A 12,206-nucleotide genomic window follows, 5' to 3' on the forward strand; every position below is an offset into this window, starting at 1 on the left:
TGTTAAGGTTTGTATATGCTCGGGCAAGGGAGCGGCACTATTAGGAGGTGAGGTCCTGTTACAGGTGTGTCACTGTGGGTGTGAGCTTTAAGACCCTCATCCTAGCTGCCTGGAATCTAGTATCCTGCTAGCAGCCTTCAGATGAAGATGTAGAACTCTCAGCTCCTGCACCATGCCTGCCTGGATGCTGCCATGTTCCCGCCTTGATGATAATGGACTGAACCTCTGAACCTGTAAGGCAGCCCCAATTAAATGTTGTCCTTACAAGACTTGTCTTGCTCATGGTGTCTGTTCACAGCAGTAAAACCCTAACTAAGACAGACAGTAAGAGGGAGACACTAGCCTTTCTATGGGTGAACATGTCTTTCTGAAAAGACTATATAGAATGTCTCCAGGTCTGTTCCAACCGCCAGGCCTTCATTTTGAAATATGTCACAAACAGCATTACATGTACTTTTCCTCGGCATTCATTCATTTTGTGGAGATTTACCTTTGGGTCATCTTTGAAAAGACTCAAGGGACCTTGAGGGCTATGTTCTCACTCAGAAAGTCATCAAGATCTTCTCTACAGAAATATACAATTGGAAACATACATGCCCCGTTGGTACCTAACAACGATATTGCGTCCATAGATAGTGTTTTCTGTCATTGAGGGATGAAGGTGTGTGATGACCTTGGAGGTGTCTGATAACGAATAGCAAAACAGTAGATGGTGCTACTCTTTTACACAGGTCGGATCACAGCTAGCAGACATGTCTGATGTCACTGTTGACTGGATCGATAAACACCAGCTGCAGCGTTTAGACGAGATGCTGATTATTGTTGATGAAAACGATAAGGTCATTGGTGCAGACACTAAGAGGAACTGCCATCAGAATAAAAACATTGAGAAAGGTAGTTTTGTTTTGTCTACTGTGCAATAGTTTCTCCCTCTCCCTCTCCCTCTCCTTCTCCCTCTTCTTCCTCTCCCTCTCCCTCTCCCTCTCCCTCCCTCTCCCTCTCCCTCTTCTTCCTCTCCCTCTCCCTCTCCCTCTTCCTCTCCCTATCCTTCTGTCTCCTTTTCTCTTCTCACTCCCTCTCCATTCATTCCCTCTTCCCTCCCTTTCTCCTCCTCTCCCTTTTTATTTGATAAAGAGGCAAAGACGAAAATGAGGAGGCGACTTGGACAGAAGATTGTCTGTTTAAACCATCCAGCATCAGAATTCTGAACCTTATAGGCAGCTGCGCACTTCCCTCTAAAATCCTATGGGATAAGAATCCTGTGAGGATCAAAAAGAATTCCCCCTCCTGAAACTCAATCGTGTTTTCAAGCCCTATCACAGGGGGTATTGGATTATCTAGGTGTTATTTGTTTGTTCTGAGACAGAGTCTCATGGTGCAGTCCTGGCTGGTCTGAAACTTGCTAGGAATTACAGGCAGACCTGAAACTCACAGAGACCTGCCTACCTCTGCCTCAAAACTTCATGGATCTCCAAGGCCAGCTGAACGTACCAATTTCTCCCAACTCTCCTTTTTCCTTGTCTTTCTTCCCATTTAGACATTTCCCCTCACCTCCACTCTGTCACTTGACTTTAAGTGTCCATTTGATGCTCAGAGTTGGTCCCAAATCTATACCGAGGTCTCTTTTGTCCCAGTTACAATAATCCTGAATAAAATCTTTGTGTGCGGATTTTGCTTCGCTAGCATCTAGATCTGGTTTTCCCTCACAAGTTTGTCAAATAAATTTTAATAGCTAGATGGTATGAAACCTTGGTCCTATGAAGCATGCAACTGCTAGAAGCATCTAGGTCTCTTTGGAAACATGGAGATTGAAGACAGGATGTAGGCAACCGTCACAAGTCTGTCACGCATGCGCACACGAGGACCTTTGCCTTTTCAGGGCTGCTGCACCGAGCCTTCAGTGTTGCTTTGTTCAACTCAGAGAAGAAAGTTCTGATTCAGCGCCGAGCAGACACGAAGCTTACCTTCCCTGGTAGGTTCACAGTGGCTTAACAAGAACAGGCCTACACGATTTGATTCAGTGGAATCTCCAACACAACTCTCTCTTCTCTCTTTCTCTTCCTCGCTTCTTCCCCTCCCAAAGGGAGAACTGAGCTGGCTTGGTGTGATCTGTCCAGGAATTTCAACTAACACTTAGTTTTTCAACTAACAACATCACAGCCCTGGAAGCAAGGACCCTGACTCCCTTCCCTTCTCTCCTCTCTCATGCCTTGATGATCCTGTGAGGGCTGCAGTTCTGTTGCAACTATTGTATCTCCAGGGACAAATAAGAATATTGTTTCTCGGGGCTGGGGATTTAGCTCAGTGGTAGAGCGCTTACCTAGGCAGCGCAAGGCCCTGGGTTCGGTCCCCAGCTCCGAAAAAAAGAACCAAAAAAAAAAATTGTTTCTCATGTGTCTTTTCTCCAGGGTACTTTAGTGATTCCTGTTCTAGTCATCCACTGAGTAATCCTGAAGAAATGGAGGAGAAGGACGCCTTGGGAGTGAAGAGGGCAGCCCTGAGACGGCTGCAGGCTGAGCTGGGCATCGCCCAGGACCAGGTAGTCATGTCTGTGCCACTGGCCTCAGCTCCCCCAGAGGCTGTGAGAAAGAGGTGGTAGGGCTTGGCGAATTCGATATCTGGGCAAGGTGAAATCTACTGAGGAATCTGGCTTTTGGGAAAACTCTGAGGTTTCACAAAATATGCAAATATGCACTGAAAAGAATGTCTAGGATTGGCTGTGCACATCCCTTCATTTATCCACTGGAGCAGGGGCTTGAGAGGGGATAGATATTTTCCATAGAAAACTGCTGAGCTTGCATGGTGATCTCTGAAATAGGGGGTGGAATAGTTTCTTCTTTAAAGGATTCAGGCCATTTCAATGGGTCTAACTAAGATTTAGTTGTCTAAATTAAGGTATAGAAAAAAAAGGCCAACAATCTCAACAGCAAATTGACAAATGAGTGAACCCGAGTTCATAACAGAAGTGCAAATAGCCTGTAAGTCTTTAATGTTCTTTGTCCTTGGGGGAAATATAACTGAAGAACTGAAATACACTGAGGTTCTGTCTTATTACTATCAAAAATGGCTTCTTGGGAAGAATGGCAAATGCTGACAGAGATGTGGTTAGAAAGAAAGAAGCCCTCTTATTCTGCTAGTGGGGTGTAAACTAGTGTATCCACCATGGAAATCAGCATGGAAACTCCTCAAAAAAATAGAATGAAGACTTCTATAGGAAATACTTATTATCTCTTGCTATGTGAGAAGGTACTCCCACCTCTGGACCCTCACTTCATCCTTGACTTTGGACCTACAAAAAACTATAAGGTTTCCACACTAGTACAATGTCTTTGGAACCAATAGTAGTAGATTTCAATGAGACATGGAATAAAAGCCCAACTGACCGAAGCCATCGTGTTAGAATATGTCAGGAGAGCAATGTGGAATGACCAACTCTTACCTGGGCTTTATGCGTGGTCTACCCTGAACTTCGTAGAGAAAGAGTTTACAAAGGTACCAGGTGGTTTGTCTGGTTTTGGTTTGGAAAACATGTTGTACATTGGCACAAGAGCATCCTGGAGACTGAGAAATGAGTCCTAGGCAGACAGTAGTAGCCAGGTTGAGATTAAAGGGATTGCTTAAATAGGTGTGTCATTACCCAGTTTAGTAAAAAGGATAAGTTGACAGAAGCTGATCTGGCAGAAAGAGCAGAGCCAAGGTTAGACACGCGGCACCAATCCATGGTTGAACTCCTTCAAACCACCCTTTCCCAGAGCTGCTCCAAGAAATCAAAATGACTGTGGTGGAGAAGACCTAAACCAGACAGAAATCCACAGGGTTGTTAACTCCTTGGCTCACGCTGAAGAGTTTAAGGGACTTTTTTCTCTTAAAGTTTTTTTTTAGGGAATCTTGGAGTCTCCCTTTCCAACTGAAGCAGGGGGTTATTGCAAGCAAGAAACTTCATGTTTATTATAAAAAAAATCAAATTATCACCACATAGGAAAAAGGTTCTAGGTGGACTAAAAGATAAAGAATTTCAGTGTTGAAAATCCATACAAGTTCGTATACTAAAGTGATCATGAGTATCCCCAACGGACAACAGCAGGCCCCTTACAGTTCTTGCATGTGGAATGCCATATTACTTGCCAAGAGAAACATGACATGGCAAACATGTATGACTTACACCACGCCGTGTCTACTGGTTTACCTCATAATGACTCAGGAACAGAGGACTCTCATCCACAGCAAGGGCCTGGGAGTGATTACGGAAAACACGCCAACACTACATGGACAATGACTTTTGGAAGTACGTGGTAAATTTGTCCAACGTATCAACACAGCTTTGAATGTTGATCAGCATTTTACGAGTGCTCTAGATAAGGCCTCTGAGTCCTTTGTAAATTTCTGAGGACTCAAGTCTGTTTGCAAAGTGCATGAAGCACTTGCCACGAGCTGAGACAACTGGCTAAAGAAGTCAGCAAGGATAGAGAAGGCAGAGGAGGACAGATTAAACAGCTCTGTCACCGATTAAATCTATTGATGATAAATATGTCTTCCAAAGTTTTAATGAAATAATTATTGGCAAAATCAAGACACAGTAGTAGGTTGAAGAACTGTCTTTTAAATAGCAGTCCTTCAGGCTGGCTCGGGGCCTCTCGATAAGGCTTCCTCTTCCATATCTGCACCTCAACATGAGCTAGAAGAAAGAGACACAGATGTTTGGGTTATTCTATAACTGTCTATGCCAAGCAGTTGCCAAGCATCATCTTCTCCAGTATCAGTGTGGGGGCCCCTGTGTTCCCATGAGAAATAAAGCAAGCCCGAGCCCTATTTAGCAGCCCCTGTTTCCCTTCTTTTTACACCAGTGTTGTGTTGTGAGTACCAAAGAAAATGCCTAGAGATGATGCAAGCTCATGCCACTCCCTATGGCACATCTGAAAACTTCTAAGAAAAATGGCAAAGAGTGCTGTGGAAGTATATCTCTCCCCTTCATGTCTGGAGTTCATACGGGTCTTATATCTTTAATGTATATTAAAGGGCATGGGGTGAAACTTAAACATCATAACCATTACCCTAATGATTACCCTAACTACATTGAAATGCCAAACAAGATGTTGCTGCTTGTTAAGAAAAAAAAAAAGACTTCCATTTGAGCTGGTTCTATAGCTCTTGTACACAGGCCCATAGGAATCCTTATACACATACAACAAAGATACATGTGTATGTTTCTTGGGACAGTAGTCACAGCACTCAAAGTGTAGAAGTAGACTGGATTGGATGTATGAAAGGTTGATATCATTTAAAACAAATGTGGGGGATATGCGTGTGTAATATATTCTTTTAAAAATATTTTAAAATTTATTTTATCATTAATTTATGTGTGTTATCATCACACCAAACAAAACAAGACTAAGAAAGACAATTATCACATTTTCTTTCATAAACAGAATCTAGATTTGTGTGTTTGTGTGTTTATCTGTGTGTACGTGTGTTTGTCTCTGTGTGTGTCTGTGTGTGTGTCTTTATGGTGAAAACAGAAGATTGGTGGTTAGGAAAGAGGGTAACAACAAGAATTGTAAAAAGAGGCAAGTGGTGTTAAACGGTGTGTGTGTAAATTATATTTTACACGTGTGTGAATATACTGTAAAAAATCCATCATTTATAAAATATATTACAATCACAAAAAAATGAACAGATCAGTCAACCAAATTAAGCTTTAATCAATTACCAACTACTAAACAAAGTTGTTAATGTCTCTTGAGAACACATATATTTGCTTTTATTTCTCCATGTATTCTGCATTTTACACCATTGCATTTGTTCTCGTTGTATCCATTTCTATCACAGGTTTCTCTAGAGGACATCGTGTTTATGACAAGGTATCATTATAAGGCAAAATCTGATGCAGTCTGGGGAGAACACGAAGTTTGTTACCTTCTGCTTATCAAGAAAGACGTCAAGATCTGTGCAGATCCGAGTGAAGTCAGTAGCTTCAGCTACCTGACTCGAGAGGAACTGGAAGAGCTCCTAGAAAGGGGGGCCCGGGGTGAAGTCCAAGTCACCCCCTGGCTGAGATTCGTCGTGGAGCAGTTCCTGTATGCATGGTGGCCTTACTTAGATGAAGCGACCAAGTTCATAGAGCTTGACAAGATATACAGAGTATGAGGAACAGGAAATCAGACACTGGCTGTGAGGATGCCCCAGTCCAGCACTGAGCTCAGGGCAGACCCACAGCTCAGATGTTAGCTATGCACCCGGACCAAAACAGGGAAAGGACTCTTCTTTTCCAGAAAGCCAAAAATCATTATCATTATCTCTGAATCTTCTTTTCTTTTCTTTCTTGACACAGAGCTATGTATCCCAGACCAGCCTCAAACTTCTCGTGTAGCCAAGGATGACTTTGAATTTCTGATCCTCCTGCCTAGACTTCCTCTGGCCCTTGGATTCCAGGCACACACCAGCATGCCTGCTCGGTGCTGGAGGCTGAACCTGCAGCTTCACGTACAGCGCGCAAACATGCTACCAACAACCAATCCCATCCCGTGGTTTCTTGCCTTTTTCCCCCCAGTTGCTTCATTTCTTTATTTTCAACTGCCTCGGTGTGAGAAAGAAATGCATTGTTTTCCCCAAATTAGAAACAGAGGAACTAAAGAAGAAAAGATCCCCTAAAGATAGAGTCGATGTCAACGTTGTAAGAACTGAAGTTACACAACCACCGGAAGCAGCCCTTGAATGGCAGGCATGCCAGTCCTCTCAAAGGCCTGAGGCTTTGTGTGGAGGAAACCGTAAGAACATTAAATCCAGAATAATCTGTTAAGCACCCAAATTTGGCAAGACTAGAGTACCTAGCTAATACTTAACTTGTATCCTGCTCTGACTTGCAGCCACTGGATAGATAACCTGTCCGCTGGGAGCCTCTGTCTTCACTGCTATGCTAACTATTTGTATAGAACACAGTCACGCAGTCAAACTCAAATCAGTTGGGTAAATGAGTGAGCAGTCACTTAAATAAATATACTTTTTAAAGTAGTTGATTTGACAAAGTGTTTTGATGTCCTCAAAAGAACACTTTGAACTCCAGTCTCTAGCCAGCTGTTTTGTTTTTCTTACGGAGGAGAGAACACCATTTATGAAAAAAATAATACGGATTTTACTGTTGGAAGCGATGCCCTTGAAGCCCTCCATTGTTGATGCTATTATTATGGTTAGAATTAAGTATGACTGGGTTCATGGAGAATCCCCAGCGAGCTGCAGAGGACTAATACAAATCTGTGGTCAGGATGAATGATACGATAAAGCTCTCCTGCTGACTAATAATATGACAAACCTGTGACCTTTCTGACATCCTGTCAACATCAGCCGACTCCCTGACCACACGAATACTGTGTCCTTGGCCTACATAAACGTTTCACAGTCCCCCCCCCCCCGCTCTGTTACTCATGTTATGGTATAAATTCAGCTTTGGGAAAAATATAATTGTCGCCTTGATCAGACTCTTGTCTTGGCGTCTTTCTTCGTGTCTCTTGTCCCCCATTCTCTTCCAGGTACCCCCAACAACCTTTGCTTACATTTTACATCTTGCTAAATTAAACCCTGTGTTTGTAAAGCAATTTCATTTCATTTTGTCTAACCTCTGTTTGTTTGTTTGTTTGTTTGTTTGTGATAGTATCACACTATGTAACCCAGGTTAGCCTAGAACTCAAAATTCTTCCTCCTCAACCTCCCAACTTTTCAACCTACCATGCTTGGTAACTGTGGCTCATATTTTGACGTCTGCCCCTTAACACACACAGGCCATTGTGTGTTCACCCTGTCTATTAATGTATATTAAATTCCCCTTATATGATTGTCATCAAGCACTGAAACTGCTTAACTGGCTTGGCTCATGATCTCAGAGGGTCAGAGTCCAATATGGTGAGGAAGCAAAGCAGTGAAAACGTGAAGCATAAGCTGGTGCATGTGACACAAATGAAACGGAAGAAACTGGTCAGAGCCAGAGGCTAAGGCTCAGACCAATACTGAGGCCACACTTTCGTATGTCAGCATGAGGATGGTCAGGATGGACAGCTGAGAGAGGTTGAACATGTGGTAGTTGGTTATTGTATTCTCGTTCTGCCTTTAAAATATTATGTTTATTTGTGTGTGTGTGTGTGTGTGTGTGTGTGTGTGAGAGAGAGAGAGAGAGAGAGAGAGAGAGAGAGAGAGAGAGAGAGTATGTGTGTGTGTTACCTGTATCACAGTGCAGATCTGGAGATCAGAAGACAGTGGGAAGGAGATGGATCTCTCCTTCTATCCTGAGGGGCATGGGAATTGAACTCAGGTCATCAGCCTTGATGGTATCTTTACCCACTGATTCATCTTGCCCATCCCTAATTTAGTTTTCTGTCAACCTTAATACCCACAGTTGCCATGAAAGTTCAGTTGAATACCCATAGGGCATAAACATCTGTGATTAGAGATTTGTGGGCATAGCAGTCTGGAGGATACCTGAAATAGGGTAGCAAGACAGGGTAGTCCTACCCTGAGAATAATATAGCCTGTGACTGATACCATTGGCTGTCCCAGTGTTATATCAGTCCTCCAGGCATTCCAGACTTTCTCACCAATCTTTACACTCCCGTCATTCTTGATCAGAACAAAAAGAGAAAGGAAACGCATCTAGGTGTAAAGGCTCATAAGAGTAAAAGTTATTTTTCTCCCCTAAGACCTTTAGTATTCCCTTACTATGAATTAACTACAGTCAACCTCTCAGCATGCTTTTAGTCCTCACAGCTAATTGGGGGGATTACATGTGTAATAGTCAGGGTTCTCTGGAGTCACAGAACTTATGGAATGTCTCTCTATACTGAGAGAATATACTGTGATTACAGTCTGTAGTCCAACTACCCAAAAAATGGTCAGATGTAGCTAGGAAGTCCAAGAATCTAGTAGTTACTCAGTCCCACAAGGCTAGTTGTTTCAGCTGGTCTTCTGTAGAAGTTGAGTTCCCAGGGATGTGCTGGCAAGTAAATGCAAGCAGGTGAAGAAGAGCAAATCTTTCGGCCAATGTCCTTATGTAGGTCTCCAGCAGAAGGTGTGGTCCAGACTAAAGGTGTGTACCACCATGCCTGGATCTGTCCCAGCTGACCTTGAACTCAGAGATCTCCTTGCCTTGGTTTCCCAAATTAAGGCTGTGTACTACTTGCCTAGGCCTAAGTTTTTCATGGCCACTGTGTGTCAAGATCTCCATGTGAAGATCCAGGTCAGGAACTTGTGTGTTCCAGACTCAAGATCTGGATTACAGTTGAGCCCTCCAATTCTGGATCATAGTTCATTCCAGATATAGTCAAATTGACAACCTGGAACAGCCATTGCACCCGGATATTTATTCTCAAAGATAATAGCAAAGAAGTGCAGCTATTGAGTTCAAAGAAAGTAAAAGTAACAAGAACCTCGCTGGCCAGGTTCTTCAATGGATACTTCAAAGGATTAAGAATCAAAATCATGCAGTGTCACTGAGTTTCTCTCTGTTGGGAGCAGGCTTTTCTTACTGTCATTCCAAAGAGTGCACAACAATGGGGTTTTGTGAGCAGAGCTTCAGACAGAGACTCTATTTGGGAAGCAGCCTTCCCCTACATTTGGAAGAGGGACTATGACTGCATTTGGGTAAGCATTTGAAGGGCATCTGCTGCTCAACACTGCCCACATGCACAGACATGCAGAGATGACCTATTCCTGGGAATAGAAAGGTACCTAATAAATATATTGGGGTTAATTGGGACCACAGGGGAACATGGCTATATTAAAATAGTATCAGAGAAAACAGATCCAAGAACTCACTGAACACAACAGGCCAAGGAAAGGGTGTAACTCCCATAATAACCTAGTGTAGGTTGATGTCTATATGCAAGTGAGGGCTGGCACAGGTTAGGTCAAGGCCATGATTGTACAGTAAAAAATACAGTAAAAAAATAATAAGGCGGGGAGAAAGCTTTTGTAAGGTGGGAGAGAAGGGGAAGGAGGAGGAGAATCGAGATGGAGAGCAAGAAGGATGACCTAGATCCGGGTGATCTTGAATTGCCAAGGTAGTTATGTATATTCCTTAAGGAATGGATTTGTGTAGGAAAATTTATCTTATCTGAATGGACGGATTACACCCTTATCAATGGGTTATGAGTTTATTGTGTGGATGTATTGTGGATTGGGAATTTAACACATATATCTGATTGTTGGGTTGCAGTTCGTTGAGTCTTGATTTTACCAGGTAGCTGGGACCAGGGAGTTCACGGCTAGCAGAGAACTGCTAGGAGAGATAATAATCAAAGATACTATGACTAGTTCCGTATAGCCCCACGGGTGCCAGAACTGACTCTTGGGATCAGAGTGGCAAGGTGCCATACTGGAACAGCTAGCGGACTGCCTGGGTCTAAGAGGACTTGGGGGCAGCGTGGAGTCGCTGAGATAGATACCCAACAGCGCCATGTGACCCCACGGGTGGGCGAACTAGCACTGGATAATAGGTTTAGCATTTTTTAATATTTACCTCAACAACTTAGCACCACCCTATTGACCTATCATCTGACCACGCAATGTGTACATCAAAGACTGAACTACAATTCCTAACAGCTTTTCCCTACTGTCAACACAGCTCCCTTAAAAGCCCTTTGCCCCTTTTCCTGCCCACGTGGACCTGCCATCTGTCTTCTCACTCATCCCTTCAGACTTAGTCCTGCCTTTTGCCTCTACGGCTGGTCAACTGAGTTCAAGTGAGGCAGGGGTTCCAGGTAAGTCAAGTCGTAACGAAAACGTAATTGCTGGAAGGACCTAGTGACATCCTCATAGTAACACCGTTAAAATTAAGATTAGCATTGTCACTTAGGAGAATATACCAAGTGAAATTCTAAGCATCGAAATAATCGAAATATCAAATTACAAAGGGACTTAAGAAAGGTAAAATGTAAGAGAAAATTTTCAGTTGCTTGAGATAATTGTCATTGCAATAGAAGATGTTATTCTGCATTTCTGAAGTCCGTGTAGATGTGTTCGGTTCTCAAAGCTGGCATGAGTTTGATAGGGGAAATGTGGATCTGAACATACATCCACATAGTCTTTCCCTCCGGTTAGAATTGACTCTTTTAACGATGTATTTATGGTGTGTGTGTGTGTGCGCGCGAGCGCGCGTGTGTGTGTGTGTGTGTGTGTGTGTGTGTGCCTGAGTGTATGTCTGTGTGCCACATGTGTGCATGGGCCTGCAGAGGCCAGAGAAGGAAGTTGATCTGGAGGAACTGGAGTTACCGGGGGTGGTGAGGTGCCTGACACCGGTTCTAGGAACTGAACCTGGGGTTCTCTGCAAGAGTAGCAAATGCTGCTAAATGCTGCGCCATCTCTCCAGCCCTAAGACTAAAATCTTTGGTGTGTGTTGGTTTTTTTTTCTTTTGGTTGATGAAATCGTTTGGTTTTCTCCACATTTTGGGGATGACTCTGTAACCACTTTTGACTTTTTAGTTATCTTACATAGAAGTCTCTTATACAACATATGTCTCTCTTTAATGGAGAACACTTCTGTAGTTTTTTTCCTTAATTAGTTTCTAGGGCACCCAGTACTTATTTTATAAGGAGATAATGGGCGCTTTCTAAAAGGCTTGAATAGACTTGTGAAGAAATACAAAGCTTCAGACTATTTTGACAAATTATTGTTATTTGTTTATATAATCAGCTAAATTTCGTAGCTAGAATTAAACATTTGCCCTTTCAAATGTACTGTAAGATTACTATGTAATTGCCCCAAGTAGGGATAATTCTTGTTTGTTCCTTTATTCGTTTGTTAAGACGACATGATCTTACTATGTAGACCAGGTTGTCCTGGAATGCATAAAAATCTGCCTGCCTCTGCCTCCTAAATTCTAGGGTTAAAGGCGTATATTACCATTCTCAGCTAGGAACAATTCTTTTTTTTTTTTTTACTTTAAAATTATATATGTTTTTTTTTTTATTAACTTGAGTATTTCTTATAAACATTTCAAGTGTTATTCCCTTTCCCGGTTTCCGGGCAAAATCCCCCTCCCCCCTCCCCTTCCTTATGGGTGTTCCCCTCCCAACCCTCCCCCCATTGCCGCCCTCCCCCCATAGTCTAGTTCACTGGGGGTTCAGTCTTAGCAGGACCCAGGGCTTCCCCTTCCACTGGTGCTCTTACTAGGATATTCATTGCTACCTATGGGGTCAGAGTCCAGGGTCAGTCCATATATAGT

The 12,206-nt window shown here is 42.9% G+C and overlaps 1 protein-coding gene across 1 annotated transcript; it reads left to right on the forward strand.

The window, feature by feature from the left end:
- Positions 1-752: 752 nt before the first annotated feature.
- LOC134482779 (isopentenyl-diphosphate delta-isomerase 2-like) lies at positions 753-7,586 on the forward strand. Its single transcript, XM_063276974.1, has 4 exons — positions 753-894; positions 1,880-1,972; positions 2,409-2,539; positions 5,827-7,586. Exons 1-4 carry the CDS (start codon positions 753-755, stop codon positions 6,142-6,144), a joined length of 684 nt encoding a protein of 227 aa, XP_063133044.1. The 3' UTR covers positions 6,145-7,586.
- The last annotated feature ends 4,620 nt before the right edge of the window (positions 7,587-12,206 follow it).

Source organism: Rattus norvegicus, chromosome 17 (assembly GCF_036323735.1).
Source record: "Rattus norvegicus strain BN/NHsdMcwi chromosome 17, GRCr8, whole genome shotgun sequence".
Taxonomy (NCBI): domain Eukaryota; kingdom Metazoa; phylum Chordata; class Mammalia; order Rodentia; family Muridae; genus Rattus; species Rattus norvegicus.

Coding starts and splice junctions, on each gene's coding strand:
- LOC134482779 (XM_063276974.1), top strand. CDS start 753: ATGTCTGATGTCACTGTTGACTGGATCGATAAACACCAGCTGCAGCGT. Junction 895..1,879: donor GAATAAAAACATTGAGAAAG/GTAGTTTTGTTT, acceptor TTGCCTTTTCAG/GGCTGCTGCACCGAGCCTTC. Junction 2,540..5,826: donor TGGGCATCGCCCAGGACCAG/GTAGTCATGTCT, acceptor TTTCTATCACAG/GTTTCTCTAGAGGACATCGT.